At 44.8% G+C, this 17,832-nt stretch overlaps 1 protein-coding gene across 5 annotated transcripts in view; it reads right to left on the bottom strand.

The window, feature by feature from the left end:
* Positions 1-10,561: 10,561 nt before the first annotated feature.
* The window catches only part of LOC129638702 (melanoma-associated antigen B4-like), a 31,774-nt gene continuing 24,503 nt past the window's right edge, over positions 10,562-17,832 (bottom strand). For all 5 annotated transcript variants that reach the window (XM_055563310.1, XM_055563309.1, XM_055563306.1 and 2 more), the window contains one exon: positions 10,562-12,570. In XM_055563310.1, the coding sequence (XP_055419285.1) occupies positions 11,088-12,570 (1,483 nt within the window). In that variant the 3' untranslated portion in view covers positions 10,562-11,087. The remainder of the gene's footprint in view (positions 12,571-17,832) is intronic.

Genomic DNA, 17,832 nt, shown 5'->3' on the forward strand with positions numbered 1-17,832 from the left:
AATGTTGCCTAGCAAAGACAATCATGTAACATTCCCACCACAGGATGTAACATAGAATGTGCTTGAGGTAGAATCTTTCCCAGTTGGAAACAACTCAGAGTTCTTAGAATTTTTGTCATTGACCAGTATCTTCCCTCTCAGATATCCTTTCTTCTAATTAACGAATATTTCCATGCATTTAAGTACCAACAAAAAATCTAGAAGTTGCCTAGAATTTGCCCAATTACACACAAGATAAAATAATCGAGTAGGTCCTTAAGGAGAGGTCTCTGGCTCCCTCAACCCAGGGTAAATAAAGGTCACCAGTCCAGGAGACTGTGGATTCTCTCAGGCCCTCCATCTGAGGATCTGGCCGTGCTCACCGCTCCCACTGTCTAGGAGTAGCCCACCAGGCAACATCCCTTGAAATGTCCTCTTGCTGAAGGCTCTGCATTTTCCTAAGGCTCCAAAGCGAGACAGTGTATTAAAAACGGGGACATCAGTTTGCCGACAAAGGTCCCTGTAGTCAAAGCTATGGTTTTCCCAGTAGTCATGTATGGATGTGAGAGTTGGACCATAAAGAAGACTGAGTGCTGAAGAACTGATGCTTTCAAACTGTGGTCTTGGAGAAGACTCTTGAGAGTCTCTTGGACAGCAAGGAGATCAAGCCAGTCCATCCTAAAGGAAATCAACCCTGAATATTTATTGGAAGGACTGATGCTGAATCTGACTCCAATGCCCTGGCCACCTGATGCGAGGAGCTGGCTCATTGGAAAAGACCCTGACGCTAGGAATGAAAGATTGAGGGCAGAAGGAGAAGGGGGCAACAGAGGGCGAGATGGTAGGATGGCATCACTGATTCAGTGGACATGAGTTTGAGAAAACTCATGGAGACAGTGAAGGGCAGGGAGGCCTGGTGAGCTGCAGTCCATGGGGTCTCAAAGAATCAGACACAACTGAGTGACTGAGGATGCACACACACACACACACACACACACACACACACACACAAAACACTCCATGATATGTATATATCATATATCTATCCATTGATACATCAACGGACATTTAGGCTGCTTCCCTGTATCGGTTATTGTGAATAATGCTACAACAAATACAGGAATGAAAATATCTCTTGGAGAGTCTAATTTTAGTTTTTTTGGATTAAAACCCAGAAGTGGGCTTGCTGAATCATATGGTAATTTAATTTTTAATTTTTTGAGGAACCTCAATACTGTTTTCCACAATGGTTGCACCCATTGACATTCTCATTAACATTATAAAAGAGTTCTCTAAATGCTTGCACTTAATCATCTTACTCTGTCCTGGAGAGGGAGCAAGACAATCAACTTTTCAAATGATTGTTGTGGTAAAACCACTTAACATCAGATCTACTCACTTAAATATTTAGGCACACAATACAGTAATGTTAAATATAGGCACAATGTTACCCAGCAGATCTCTGGAATTGCTTCATCTTGCATAACTGAAACGTTATACCAAGTGAAAAGCAACTGCTCATGCACATGCACATGCAGTCACCATGTGCAGTGATCTTGGAGCCCCCCAAAATGAAGTCTCTCACCGTTTCCATTGTTTTTCCATCTATTTGCCATGAAGTGATGGGACCGGATGCCATGATCTTTGGTTTTTGAATGTTGAGTTTTAAGCCAGCTTTTTCTCTTCTCTTTCACTTTCATCGAGGCTCTTTAGTTCTTCTTTGCTTTCTGCCATAAGGATGGTATCATCTGCAAATCTGAGGTTATTGATATTTCTCCCTGCAATCTTGATTCCAGCTTGTGCTTCATCCAGCCAAGCATTTTGCAAGACGTACTCTGCATATAAGTTAAATCAGCAGGGTGACAATATGCAACCTTGATGTATTCCTTTCTTTCTAGTTGACTTAGCTATAAGTATTAGCTATTGTATTCTTACAATAATGTAAGCTAGAGAAAACAAAATGTTATTAAGAAAATCTTAAGAGAAAATATATTCACAGGACTGTATTTATCAATATTGTAATTTTACAGCATGCATTTGCAAGAATTGTCTGTCAGTACATACATCTATATTGCCTTATATGACAAAAAGACTATAGATGCAAAACACTAAATATCAACAATGAAAAAATAATGTGAAAAGCAATTCGTAGTTAGTTACAGGTATAATGATTCAAGCATCGATAATGAAGAAGCAGCAATATGATTGCTTTATAGTAGACTAGTGTAGCTGATAGGATTGCTTCATGGTAGCCAAGCATCTATAGTAATGAATGGATCACTAAAATTTTTATATCCTATGGTATTTCAGTCATATTTATAATAAAGTACTGAAAACATTGTTACTTTAAGAGAAAAGACTTACCTGTGATGACAGGCTGATGTGCCATTTATCCATTCACAAGACAGAGATGGGACAGTGTATAGTAATAGAATTCTTTGAAAGCAAAATTATAAAACAGAGAATATAAACATTATTAATTTTATATTAAATGTAACTCACCTTCTGCCTATGCAATGGTAGGCTATCCACTTCAATACACGTCTTGCACGCTATGTTCTACATGATGTATACTTACTTAGCTGGTGGTGATGATGAAGATGATGACACAGAAACATCTCATACAGTCCTTGCCTACAGTTATGAGCTCTTAGCACAAAGACACTCACATACATACTCAACAGATAAGATTATTACCGGCATGGCACAAAGAGTATTTAATGCTCATTGAGGGGAAGTGGATCATCATGTAGGTCTTCTTCCCGACACCTTCTTGCTGAGTAGGCTGAAGAGGAGGAGGAAGAGGAGGGGTTGACCTTGATGAGTGGCAGAGGTGGAAGAGCAGAGGAGGTGGAAGGGGAGGCAGGGGGAAGCAGGCACACTCAGTGTATGGAAATGCATTGCAATTTCTGTCTGAAGATTTTGCTTTTTCATTTCTCTAAAAATGTTTCTGTGTGTTATCAGTCCTCCTTCCACCATTTGCTTTCTTTTCAGTGCCCATATCATAGAAGGATCCATGCCATACAAGAGTCAAAAGCAGTCTTGAGTCCTCAGAACGCTTCTGCCAGATTGTCTAATCTCAATTTGTTTTCTGGCACTGCTTCTTCTATGTCTTCTTCCTCATCATCCAGCTCTGGTTCAGCACCACTCATCTCCATCAAGTCATATTCTGTTAATTCCTCTGCTGTAGGGTATGCTAGCTCTTGGATATTTCCAAGATCCATATTTTGGGACTCTTCACCCCCTCCCACCTTTTCATGCTATATCCACAGTCTCTGTCATGATTTTCTTAACTGACACTGTCACAAATCCTGTGAAGGCATGCACAACACCTGAACAGTTGTTTTTTGTTTTTTGTGTTTTTTTTTAGCAGGAATTTATTGTTTGGGACTTTCATGGTTTTTTTTTTTTTTTTTTTTGTAACAAGAATCGGATCTTCAGTCGTGTAATCCTTCCAAACTTCATGATGTTCTATCAGAGTTCTCTTCCATAGCATTGACAATCATTTCCATAGAGTACACTGTGTAATGAGTTTTAAAGGTCCCTTTGACCCTCTGATCTATAGGCTGACTTAAAGATGTTGTGTTCAGGGGAAAGGAGACACTTTGACGCCTTCAGTGTTGAACTCATAGGGTTCTGGGTGGCCAAAGCATTGTCCAGTATCAAAAGAATTTTAAAAGGCAGTCCCTTACTGGCAAGGTACTTTCTGCATCCAGGGACAAAGCACTGATGAAACCAATCCCCCAAAGGGTTCCTGCTGTCCAGCCTTCTTGCTGTACAACTGAAACACTGGCAGATGATGTTTATCATTTCCCTTTAAAGTTCAGGGTTAGCGGCTCTATAGGTTAGGGGAGTCCTGATCATTTGCACAAAAACCTGACGGCATTTACACAAAATCATAGAATTAGCCTATCTCATTCGGTCTCAAATCCTGGAGCTCATTTCCCTTCCTTACCAATGAGTGTACTTTGTGGTATTTCGTCCAGAATAGGGCACTTTCGTTTACCTTAAAACCTGTCCAGACAGATCTCCTTTCTCCTCAGGGATTTTCTTTTTTAAATTTTATTGGAGTATATTTGATTTACAATGTTGTGTTAGTTTCAGGTGTACTGCAAAGTGATTCAGTTATTCATATACATATATGCATCCTTTTAGAGAATCTTCCCTCATATAAGTTATCACAGACCGTTGACTTTCCTGTTCTATACAATAGATCCTTGTTGGCTGTCTATCTTAAATACAGTACTGTTTATATGTTCATCCCAAGCTTCTGATTTAACCCTCCCTGCCACGTTTCCTCCTTGGTAACCATAGGTTCATTTTTGACTTCTGTTCACTCTTTTTCTATTTTGTAAATAAGTTTATTTCTATCATTTTTTCAAATTATATTTCCACATTTGAGTGATGTGATATTTGTCTTTGTGTGACTTCACTTAAGGAGAAGGCGATGGCACCCCACTCCAGTACTCTTGCCTGGAAAATCCCATGGATGGAGGAGCCTGGTAGGCTGCAGTCCATGGGGTCGGGAAGAGTCGGACAGGACTAAGCGACTTCCCTTTCAGTTTTCACTTTCATGCATTGGAGAAGGAAATGGCAACCCACTCCAGTGTTCTTGCCTGGAGAATCCCAGGGACGGGGGAGCCTGGTGGGCTGCCGTCTATGGGGTCACAGAGTCGGACATGACTGAAGCGACTTAGCAGCAGCAGCAGACTTCACTTAATATGAAAATTTCAAAGATGTCCAGTTTCTCCACTTTTACTCAACATGATTTCAGAGTCCTAGCCGTGGCAATCAGAGAACAGAAGAAATAAAAGGAATCCAAGTTGGAAAAGAAGTGAAACTGGCACTGTTTGCAGATAACATGATACTAGACATAGAAAAGCCTCAAGTTGCTGTGAGAAAACTACTAGAGCCCATCAATGAATTGGTAAAGTTGCAGGATACAAAATTAATACCCAGTGAGTTTCTTGATGACATATGGGAAAGCACCTGTTGCCTCTTGTTTGCAAAAGCTGCTTCCCCTATTATTTAGATATTTTGAAGTCAAACCTCTTTCTGAAATTATCAGATCATCCTTTGCTGGCATTAAATTTTCCAGCTTTAGATCCTTCACCCACTTTTGCTTTAGGATGTCATAACGACTTTGCTTTTTCTTCAGTCATGTTTGAGTCTATAGATATGCCTTGCTTATAGCAATCCTGCACCCACATACAAGCTATGGTACGGGGAGGGAGGAGGGAGGAAGGTTCAGGATGGGGAACACGTGAATACCTGTGGTGGATTCATGTTGATATATGGCAAAACCAATAGAATGGTGTAAAGTTAAAAAATAAAAAATAAAGTTAAAAAACAAAAACAAACAAAAAGAATATTTAAATAAGCTCGAAAAAAAAAGATAAAAACATACTTCACAAAAAGCACAAGTTTTTCACACCTGCTGGTGTAGCTGCAGTGATGGCTTCATAAAGTCCCTTTTCTTTTTCTTACAGTAGTCCTTATTCTGGATTCATTCATCTTGAAATGTTGGCAACCATGACTGCAGAATCAAACCAGTATACAAGGAGCAACTCAACTTTTTTGTATAATGTCATGACTTCTCTCTCCTTCGTGAGAGCACTTCCAGCATCATTAGGGGCACTTTACATGAGTCCTATTGTGTTTCTCAAAGTTGAGAGTATCGTACTAAACCGAGTAAGAAATAGCTGTGAACCATCGGTGATCACATTTTTGGAGATAACAGTTTAGTCCACAAACTGTTCATCATAGATGAATAGTGCTATTCATGATCCATAAGAGTGTGTGTGTGTGTGTGTGTGTGTGTGTGTGTTGTTCTTACCCATTTCAAGTGCAGCTGATCTAAGTTGTATGCTTACCTGTGGTACTGCAATTTCTGAATTGGACTCTGGATCTTCTAGAAAGGTTATTTTGCTACTTATATACTTTTAAGATCTGGGTTGCTGAGGGGAAACAGGGGCTGGGAATTCCTGTTCCACTGTATTGCAGATGCCACACGGACAAGACCATTTTTTTTATTTCCTGATATGAACAATTTCACTCACTGTCCATTATCATTGGCAAGAAATTCCCAATTCTCTTGTCCTGTCATCTTGTTCTGAACCACAAAAGGAGATTCAAGGATTTCTGACTCATTATACAAAATATAAAAACCTTTGAACTTATACTGAAATACAGCAATAAATGGGATATACTTTGTTCATAAACACAAATACGGAAGTCAAATTAACTTTCAATTACAAGAAGGGTATTTCAATAGTGCCACAAAGAAAGTCCTAAACAGAAAAAGTTACATCGTCCAGTTACTGAGGTCAAGCAAGAACAAAACAAGACATAAAATGTGTTCCCTTCAGATCCACCTTGGCACTCAATTACTTGGAATACTTACTTCTCTTTTCAACCACAAGATGAAGGATCTTCCCTGGATGTCACTATGTGGGAGGAGCTGGCAGACTTGGTTCTGGAACGTGCCCTGCCCATGGCAGCAGTGCTCTGTCTTTCTCAGCTCTCAAGGCCTCTCTCTACCTCATCCCATGATGGAATTCAGGACCTCCGAGGGCTGACAGCAGCAAGTGGACACTACAGAACCCCAGTGGTTCTGGGTGGCTATTTCTTTCCCTTCTTTTTAAGGGGCTTCACATATATATTTGACAATTCCTACTCTGACCTGAGATTGCCCTCCTTAGACCAAAGGTCTCACGTCCCTGACAACTGTACTGAGACAACAGAGAAAAGAGATGTTCGGCTTGAGAGCTCTGGCTGAAGCCTTCTTACACCTAATATTCTGGGGCGTTGCATTCCTCAGTCCAGTTGCATGGGTGTCTTCCTAAAGGCCCTTGCCCCTCTGATTAAAGCCTTCTTGGGAAATGCCACATTCCTGAAAGGCCCTGAGTACTTTCTCTACTGCGGACCTTGCAGAGAAGGAATCCCTGTCCTAGGAGTGATAAGAGATAGGAAATCCATGGCATAAGTAAGGGGGCCCAGGCAGAGACCTGGGAGGGAAACAAAACGTGGTAACCTGTCCCTTCTCTCCTTCAGCCAGACTTCTCAGGCAACCTCTGTTCTAATAAATAAACTTTATATTTTAGATCTAATAGATATTTTTTATACAAAGGAATGGCTGTGAGATGATGTTTTTGAGTCCCTTACTGATCTTATAAGCATATCTGCAAGTTAAAACGTTCAGATCTTTTAAGATGTCTGAATCCTCATATGTATGGACAGATGACCCCCTTGTCAGCAAATACTATCTCTTTTTTCCTCTCTTCATATGTCACATTTATTTTGGCATAATTATTATTATTATTGCTCTGGCTATGTATTACAATCTAATAGTTGGACCCGAGAGTCCCTCTTCTTAATGCCTCATACATTTCACAGTAATGAGAATAAAAAGGGAATTAAGGGCACAAGGTCAGACCAGGCTTGCAGGAGTGAGAGGGTGAGCTTTAGACTAACTCAGATCAAGGGCCTATGGCCATCCCTGTCACTTAAACAGCCATGGAGAAGTTTGTCACATCATTCAACTCTCTGAGAGCGCCTCGGGCTCTTTAACTGTGAAGGGAGTTTGACAAGCCCTGTCTGGAAGGACTGCTGGCATGTGGTGGTAACTGTAAAGCATCTGCCACAGTGCCTGGCAGGCACCTACCATACCCCTCCCTTCTCAGGACTGGTGGCTATACTTTGCAACGAAGATCTCACCTCCCTTAGGCCTGATATAGGGCTTCCCTGATGGCTCAGCAGGAAAGGATCCGCCTGTGATACAGGAGCTGCAGGAGACGCAGACTCAGTTTCTGGGTCAGGAAGATCCCCTGGAGGAGGAAATGGCAACCCAGCCTAGAATTCTTCCTTGGAATATCCCATGGACAAAGGAGCCTGGTGGGCTGCAGTCCATGGAGTCACAAAAGAGTCAGACATGACTTAGCAATTCAAGAAGAAGAAGAAGAAGATGATGAAGAAGAAGGCCTGGAATAATAAGTGAGGAGAGCCTTGCCTGACAGTCTTCCCCTGAGCTTTCTAGAACTGACATCAAAGGGGAGGGCATGACTCTCCTTTGCTCCCTCTATTCAGGGATGAGTATACCCCTCAGTCTCCACTCGGGCTTCACAATTTGACTTCTTTTGGAGCCTGGGGAATCCCCTCCTTCTTGACCTGAGGCCTATCTCCTCATAGTAAGACTGATACCTCCCTGTGATCCTGGAGGAGGAAGTAAGAGTGGCCTTATCTAGCCACCCCTACCCATAGTCTCACAAGAATGAAAGCTGTGGCAAGCTCCTTGGGAATGACAGATGGTTCCTCTCAGGGGCCCAAATCAGGGTCCCAAATTTGACTCTCAGCCAAGCCCAAGACTCCCCCTTCTGTTGACATGGGAACACCACCATCTGACCAAACCCTAACTTTCCTGCTACTCCTCCCTCAGAGCTGAAGGGTCCCTTGGCCTGGTAAATCTGCCTGAGGCCTACTAGGCTGAGAGTAGGGAACATACTGTGTGGCCATCCCGGTATTTGTGTTCCCACGTTCTTTGCTGTCCTCACCGTCTTGGAAAGAACCTGGAAATATTCCCCAACTGGAAACATTCCCTGACTTGCCTTAAAGCTTCTCCACCCAGGCCACTAGTTTCCTGATCCCTGAGGAAGAAGAGGAGTTTGCCTCACAGGCCCACCACAGACCATGGTCTTCTGAGGTTAACAGGAGTGGAAGGAATATGTTCTGCCCCCACTGTGTTTGAGGCGAGGGGTCTTTTCAAGAATTCAGGGTCTTTACCTTGACTTCTGGCACAACGTGGAAATCATCCTTCTGCTGAGCTTCTGCTGCTCCCTTTGATCAGGATGAGGTTCCTTACCTCCATGTGATCCTCTGGGAGGAAGTGAGTAGGACTCACCATGTCACCAGGCCTAAGTGGCACAGTGAAGGGAGTTTGACAAGCCTGAAGAATAAGTGAGGCTATGCTAAGGCTTATAGGCTAAGCCCACCAGTTCTGAATTCCTCTGTGTCTGAGATCAGAAGGGAGTGCTGTCCCAGTGACCACCATCCCCCATATTCTTGGGTCTTGCTCTCCTCAATCCTCCTACCTGGGGCCCTCATCTTGCTTTCTGTGTCTTGGATTAAAGGCCTTTGGGGGAAATTCCACGTCTCTACAAACTCCTGAGCTATGTTTGCTCTACAGTGCTACAGAGAATGGGTCCCTGTCCCAGGAGTGATGAGAGATGGAGAAGCTCTAGTCTAAGGCGGGAGTCCCAGGACAGGTGGCAGTCCTTTAGGGAGAAAAAAGTAGGTCAATCTATCTCATCAGCCAGGTGAAGATTCTCATGTCATTTCTGTTCTGATAGGTTTACTTTCCACAGGGAAAAGACTGTAAGGATGCTCTTCAGAGGTTATCTAACATGGCCAACATACATGCTTGTACTGTCCCTGAATATTGTTTCTTTCACTTATCTATGAGTAATGAATAAGGGATACATATATTTGGTTAAGTACATCTGGTATTCTTACTGCTCTGGCTACACATTTCGATCCAGTAGCTTGAGCATGAGGGCATTCTTTTCTATCACCTAGGACACATTTTGGAGTACTGAGAAAAGCACTGAAATAAAAGATACAGGGTGGAGACTTTCCTGCTGGTCCAATGGCTAGGACTCCAGGCTCCCAATGCAGGGGGCCCAGGTTCGATCCCTGGTCAGGGAACTAGACCACACGTGCAGCAACTAAGATCCAGCACAGCCAAATAAATATAATAAATAAATAAGGAAAAGGAAATGTCAAATGTTAAAAGGACTTGTTGAATAAAAAAGACAAGGGTATGTCTCAGGTTGGGAGGACAACAGTATGAGTCCTAAAGTAGTGTAGCTGCTACTGCTGAGTCGCTTCAGTCGTGTCTGACTCTGTGCGACCCCACAGACGGCAGCCCACCACGCTCCCCTGTCCCTGGGATTCTCCAGGCAACAACACTGGAGTGGGTAAAGTAGTGTAGAGCAGGAGTCTATTGCCAGCTGTCATTTACCAGCCTCATGTATTTCAGCACAAAACCAAACCCTAACTCTATGAGCCTTGGGCTCTCCCCTGTGAAGTAAGTTTGATAAGCCCTTTCTTGGCAGATTGGTGGAATGTAAGTATTTATGGAAAGCTTCTATCACGTCACCTGTTCTATTGAGAAATTCAGAGCAACGGCAGTTATTACTATGATTATCTTGACCTCAGATGTTACATCAGCTGGATTTTTTTTTCAATCTATCAGATGTCAGAAACTATGCAGTGTTCCAAGTGGGGAAAAAAGAGACCCAACCTCCCAAATCAGCCAAAATTCCACTTAGCAATGAAACCAAAGTAATAGGTTCTCTCCAACCCCTCTTTACCCTGCTTCTTTCTTGTTCTTCCTGAAGTACAGAGTATCTCAGCCTCTTCCATAGAATGACATCATCTCTGAGAAACTGTAATGAGTGGACAGGAGCTAAACTTTTTCTGACTAAACATCACCAGTACAAGCATGAAGACTTCTTAAGAGCAGATTCTCAATGTTTGTGTAAAAGAAGAGCCACGAATAAATCATTTGCTATAATTTATATTCTCATTCTTTTTTTTATTTTTTATTTATTTTTATTTTTATTATTTAAGTTCAACTCAAACATTCTTGAAAACCATAAACCATAAGCAGAGGCAAGTATGTGTCTTTTATATTTACAAAAAAGGAGACTAAGCAGAGAGTAAAGCCAGCCAAAATCTGAAGAAATTTCAGCTCTCTCCCTAACAATGTATCAATGTTCTGAGCCTCTATTAGTGTGGTGTCTTTCACATTTCTAAGGACACTCTCATCCTAAAGTGATGTTATTCTCATCCTGGATCACAAAAGTGATGTGAGGATTTCCAATATTTATTGGAGAAAACAAAATTCTTACTCCTAAATTTCACAAACAGCAAAGTGTGTGTGACCCATGTTATTCATATACTTATATCATGACTCTAAATGACCTTTCTGTTGAAAAGTTTTAACAACTGAAAATTGGGGGAAATAAAGTCAACAAGTTATTGATGCATATCAGGAACACAGGTTGACCGGCTTCTCTAGCCACAGAGTGAACAACGGGCTTCAGATCACACTAGGGGCGAGATGAGCGGCTGGACTCGGCCCTGGGGTGTGCAGTGGCTGAAGCAGAAGGGCCAGCGCTGGCTGAGGCAGCAGTGCCAGGCCTGGTTGAGGCAGAAGTGCCAGCGCTGGCTGAGGCAGTAGTGCCAGGCCTGGCTGAAGCAGAAGGGCCAGGGCTGGCTGAGGCAGCAGTGCCAGGCCTGGTTGAGGCAGAAGTGCCAGCAGCGGCTGAGGCAGCAGTGCCAGGCCTGGTTGAGGCAGAACTGCCAGCAGCGGCTGAGGCAGCAGTGCCAGGCCTGGTTGAGGCAGAAGTGCCAGCCCTGGCTGCACCTCTGGCTCCGGTGCTCTCTACTTCCTCTCTCCAAGCCTCTTCATATTGCGGCTGCAAGGCAGGATGGACCAAATCCTTGACCTTGGCCAAAAACTGAAGGACTTTCGTCTTGCTGGTTTCTGTGAGCGCTTTAGGACCGCACAGGAACTCATAGCGAGGGGGATCGCTGCCGGGCACCTGCTGGTACTCCAGGTACCCTTCCCGCACCAGATCTTCTGTGATGAGCTTCCTGGGCTCTCCAAAGATGAAGTGACTTCTTCCATCATAGATGCCCAGCATATTCAGGAACTTCCAGATCTTCTCCTCAGGGGCGTGGTTGCCATTCAGGTAGATGACACCCAGCAGAGGCATCAGAAGACCATTCTTCGGCAGCCCCCCGTCACCTCTCATAGACTCACTGTCGCTGAGATCTAGGTTGCTCACCAGGATATAGCAGTGACTGTTGGGCCTGACTTCCTTCAGCACCAGGCCAAACAACATTTCTATGCACTCGGAAGCCCTGCTAAGGATCTCAGGGAATTGTTCCTTGTACCTTCTATTGATTTTCTGCAGCATTTCGGACCTCTTAATGAGCTCCCTCATCTTATACTTATACAGCATGTACTGCACCAATAGCTCTGCCTTCCAGGTCAGAAGATCTGTGTGAGAGCTCGCAGCAGCAGCTGAAGCCTGGGAGGAATTTTCACCTTCCTGAACTTGGCCCTCAGCACCTACACCAGATCTTGAGCGTGCTGCGCTACCTACACCATATCTTGAGCGTGCTGCGCCACCGACACCAGATCTTGAGCGTGCTGCGCCACCGACACCAGATCTTGAGCGTGCTGCGCCACCGACACCAGATCTTGAGCGTGCTGCACCACCACCACCAGATCTTTTGCGTATAGCACCTGCAACAGCACTGGTGCTGCCTTGGGCTCCTTGAGACCCCTTAGAGGTGCCAGCAGCAGACGAGCTTGACGGAGCGCTCTCTGAATCAGGAGGGGAGGAGGAGGTGGTCTCTTCTCCCCCAGATGTGGTAGCCTGATCATGAAGACCCTGGGTCTCAGTTTGGGCCTGGCAACGTTTCTCACAAGCACGGTGCTTACTCTTCTGCCCATGAGGCATGATGGCTGTGGTCTGAGACCGCAGGCAGGAGTCTGGGCCAATACACAGGAGATTGGGGCACCTAGAGAATGGAGAATGAGATGACATGAGCACCTTAAAACAGGGACACTCCACCTTGGCTTAATCAAAGCCTGCCTCTGCAGGTGTCCTTGAGGACACTGCTCTAGGAACCCACAAGGCTCCTGTTTTCCTGCTCAGACCAAACATGGTCTCCTGAGAACAAAATCTGGTGCAGGCAGGTTGATGTCCCTGTGGACCCTCACAAGATCCCAATTCAAGGTCTAAAATATTTTTTTGCTTCTGGTTTCTCCTATATGTCTTTTTGAAATAAAATTATTTTTTGCAATATTACAATATTAATTTATAATAATGTACCAGTTTCTGCCACACATCAGTATGTATCAGCCATAGGTATATCTTATGTCTCCTCCATCTTTAAACTCCCTCCCACGTTCCCACAGAATCCCACAGAGGAAGAACAGAGGCCTTACTTTTCCTCTGCGTCCTCTCAGCCCTGCTTTGGATCTACTCAGGTGACAGCAGGTGCCAGCAGTGGGGTTTTCTAAGTTCTACTTCAGTATTATCATGTCAAGTGCTGGCGGAGCCTTGGCACCCTTCCCTCTGCTACTCTGATGTAGACAATTTAGACCTCCCCATGATCCAGAGGCAAGTGAGGGGATGCCTCAGTCCACCTCCCTGCCAGGAGATAGATAAACAGTGCTGAGAGGTAATTAGGTCTTTTCTATCTTGAGTTCACTGGGATCATCATTCAAGGTCCTTACCTTGGCTCCTTAAAACGTTGGGCACCATTATCCATTTGTGGACTGGTGTCTTCACCTTCAGACAAGACATTTTCCCTCCCGTAGACTTCGTATAAAACAGAAAAGAAGGTGCTCAGCCTCACAGCCCTTCCCTGAGATTTCCTGGGCTGAAACCTGAGGGTTGGGATGGATGCAATGAGTCCTCACTCAGGTTCCTCAATTGGGCTCCCTGTAGAGAAGCTCAACTTTCTCCTGAAGTGATGGCTGCTTGATAGTAAAAGCCAATCACTCCGTGTCCCAAAAGCAGGAAGTGAAGATGACCTTATTTTACCAAACACGGTCTCCTGAGAACAAAATCTGGTGCAGGCAGGTTGATGTCCCTGTGGACCCACACAAGATCCCAATTCAAGGTCTAAAATATTTTTTTGCTTCTGGTTTCTCCTATATGTCTTTTTGAAAATAAAATTATTTTTTTTACAATATTAATTTATAATAGTGTACCAGTTTCTGCCACACATCAATATGAATCGGCCATAGGTATATCTTAGGTCTCCTCCATCTTGAAACTCCCTCCCACGTCACACCCCTCTTAAGTTATCACAGAGTACTGGCTTTGAACTCCCTGGTCATAAAACTACTTCCTACTGGTTATCTATTTTCCATATGATAATGTGTACGTTTTCAATGTTACTCTCTCAATCTGCCCCTCCCTCTCCTTCCCCCACTGGGTCCACAAGTGTGTTCTCTATGTCAGCATCTCCCGGCTGCCCTGCAAATAGGTTCATCAGTACCATCTTCCTGGATTCCATATATATGCATTAATATATGATATTGGCTTTCCTCTTTCTGACTTAATTCACTCTGCTTACAAAAACTAGGAATAAAACTACCACATGAGCCAACAATCCCACTAGTGGTCATATATCCTGAGGAAATGGTAACGGAAAAAGACACTTGTACTCATGTTCACTGCAGCACTATTTACAATAGCCATGACACAGAAGCAACCAAGCTCTACATTTGACTCATGACAGGGTCTAAGGTTTCTTCCTCTGCTGACCACTCCATTCAGACCAAGACCCTTATGTCCCCATTAGCCCACAGTGGGGACCGACATGTATCCTTGAGGTCTCCCAGGGATGACGACAGGGAGATGTGGTCTGAATGACGTGGTGTCGAACATCCACAGCCCCCAAGGTTCTCACCATCCACCAGGACACCTGAAACCCTCCCTTGTCAACCTGAGGCTGCCCCCACTGACCTGGTCTCTCACTTCCCTGAGATGTCCCAGGAAGTGTCATGTCAAAACGCCCGATTCTCCCAGTCCTCAAAATAGGACTGGCGCCTTATGTGCCTCCATTTCTTATGGGAGGAGCCCCATCCTCACTCAGCGTCAGAGCCATTAATATTGTTGCGGACTAGGTCCCTTTGTGGAGCTGAGTTTATTCCATTACAGCAAGGCTCTCACTTCCCCCAAACCACCTCCAGTGGACACCAGTGGGCACCACAGTTGGCCAGCTCTACCCGGGGCCTCCTACAGCCCAGTACAGGGGGGACCGCTCAGTGTGGTCCCCTGGGCGGTGTCGAAGTCTGCTCATCAGCCCTCAGGTCCCTCATCTAGGACCTAGACCTCCTCCGGGGGTAGAATCCGGGCCTACCTCCACAGACCAACGCCTTAGCCTGAGACACTCTAGACCATCTTCAGCCGATAGCTCTGAGGGACTCATAAGAGCCATATCACAGGGGTGGGATGTGGATGGGTCACTTTTATTACTGGGAGGGTTGGGAAAGACCCATGAGCTACATTCACGGCCTCACCTTGGTTCCGGACGAGTCCTGAACACTAAGTCTCCACCATATGGTCGCCGCAGCTACCGGTCGATCCGCTGGCTTTCAAAGTGGAAGTGGTGGGGAGCTGCATAACGTCCTACGTGGGGTCTCCCAGGGATGACGGCAGGGGCAGCGTGCTATGGGAACCCTGGTAGCTCAATATTCATTCGTCCTTGGGTCCTACTTGTCTGGTATCGGAGCCCAGGATGCCCCCTCCTATGAACCCGAGTCTTGCAGCTCCCAAACAGAGCCCTCGCCTTCCCAACTCCCTAGTGGTGTGAGGCGAGCTCTGCTCTGAGCATCTCTGCTTGTCAGGTGGGTTGCCACTCTGTGAGCCTCCTTCGTTGGGGGAGAGATCCTCTCACTAGCACTGATGGTCCTCACCTTAAGTCCGGTTATGGTCAAGACACCCCCATCTGCAGATCTGGCTTCTGATCTGGCTAAAGGAGACTCTGCCCTCCCTAAGATCACACAGGTTGAATGAGCAGACCACTCAGAAGTAGCTCCTGTGGGCTTCTCAGGGCTAAGAATTTACAGAATTCTGTTCGGCTCCCTCTGCAGGGGTCCCCGCTAACACTCAGCATCTCATGTGAAGTCCTCCTTGGATTCAGGTCCCTCCCTCTGCGAAACTGCAGCTGATTGTATTAGACAGAGGTCTCACCTCGCTAAGACTTTCTAGGCTGAAATCAACCTGACATCTGTGCCCAGAGCTTCCTGGGGACCACAGTATCAGTGATTTTCCAGGGCCTCCTTTTACAGTATGTGCTACTGTGAGTCCACTTTCAGGTCCTCACATTGACACGTGATGAATCCTGTAACTCCACTCTCTGTTTTATGAAGCTTCTTGTCTTACATCAAGGTCCTAGTCTCCTGAGAATTCCAAGTTGGAAGTCAGGATGATCCTCATGTGATCCTAGTCCATCAGGGCCTCTGAGAATAGACTGTGGGAATGCAACTTGAGTCCTTCCGATTCCTTTTGCTTAGCATCCTCTCTACATCTACCACAGCCTGGGACTGCTCCTTCTACTGAGCTAAGATTCCTCTTCTTAGTCTTTGGGTGACCACTATATTCAGGGGTGATTGTCCCTCAGTCCTCCTTCATGGAGGTTCCCATATCAGCTTCTGTCCCTCGATTAAAGGCTTCCTGGGGAATGCATATTCCTACAAATAGTGAGCAGTTACCCTCTAGCAAATCTTGGAGTAAACGGGTCTCAGTCCCAAAAGTGATGTAAGATGAGGAAAATGCAGCAGAAATTAAGGAACTCAGGACAGATGTCACGATGTCAAAGAGATAGCGGTGATATATTCCTGCTCTTCAGCCAGATTTAATCGCTCAGTCATGTCCCACTCTTTGTGACCCCATGTACTGTAGCTTGCCAGGCGCCTCTGTCCACGCAGATTCTCCAGGCAAGAATACTGAAGTGTGTTACATGCCCTCCACCAGGGATTGTGCCCAACCCAGAGATCGAACTCGGGTCTCCTGCATTGCAGGCGCATTCTGTACCATCTGAGTCACCAGATTTAGGGTAGTTCTAAAATATTTACTCTTGGCACCTCCCTGTTGGTCCAGTGGTTATGCACTCCCAATGCAGGGGTCCTAGGTTTGATCCCTAGTCAGGTAACTTGATCCCACTTGCCACAACTAAAAATCTCACATCCAACAACTAAGAGTTCTCGTGCCACAACTAAAATCTCACATTCCGCAACTAAAGAGCCTGCATGTGGCAACAAAGATTCCAAATATCACAACTAAGACCAAGAGCAGTCAAAAAATAAATAGAAATAACTATTTTTAATTAAAACATATAAAATTACTTTCTACATAGAAGGATAGCACCAGATAATCTTGTAAGCCCTCGATCACTTGAGCGTGTTTGAATTTGCACATGCAGGTGATCATATGCTAACTGAGCATTACCCCCTTCTCTCCTTTATTCACACCTCTTAATTATTATGGTGTTTGTATTGTCTTGGCTATGCATTCCATCCCAGTGTTTTCATCACAGAGTCCTTCTTTCTGTCACTCAAGATACATGTTGGACTGCTAGAAGACAGTGAATTTACTGACTCATGAGCACCTCAGGCCGGGACAAGTGGAAGGGTACATGCTGTGGTTAAATTCAGACCAGCGCTCTAGTCCCAGCTCTGTCTCATATCAGTTGTGTGGACTTGGGTCCATCACAAACTGGGGGAGCCTCAGGTGAAGTGGCTGTTGTAGGGCTAGTGGCATGTAGCTAAAGCACCTGGCACAGTGCCTGGACCACACTGAGACTTTACACAATATCTGTTTTTACTAAGATTATGAATATTTTTATCCTGGAGGATACCACCGACCCTGAGGAATCTTTTAAATCCAGGAGATGTCAGAGAATCTGTGGCATTCTCGCACATGGAACACCAAATCAGTCCAAAATGCTGTTTAGAAAGAATCTTTCATTTCCACTACAAGATCGTATTTTGAGTATGGGGGTACGTTTTTAACTGAATGGAATTTGAAGAATCTAAATTTGATTCTGAGACTAATTCTGTCTTCCTTCCCGGCTGCTCTTTCATCTGAACAACTCCTAGAGATTTCCTTAGTGGTCCAGGGGTTAGAACTCTGCACTCCCAATGCAGGAGGCCTGGGTTCCACTGCTGATAAGGGAACTAGGTCCCACATGCCACAGCTTCGCCACAACTAACAGTTCACATGCCACAACTAAAGATCCTATATGCCACAACTGAAACATTCC

Source organism: Bubalus kerabau, chromosome X, assembly GCF_029407905.1.
Source record: "Bubalus kerabau isolate K-KA32 ecotype Philippines breed swamp buffalo chromosome X, PCC_UOA_SB_1v2, whole genome shotgun sequence".
NCBI classification, from domain to species: Eukaryota; Metazoa; Chordata; class Mammalia; order Artiodactyla; family Bovidae; genus Bubalus; species Bubalus kerabau.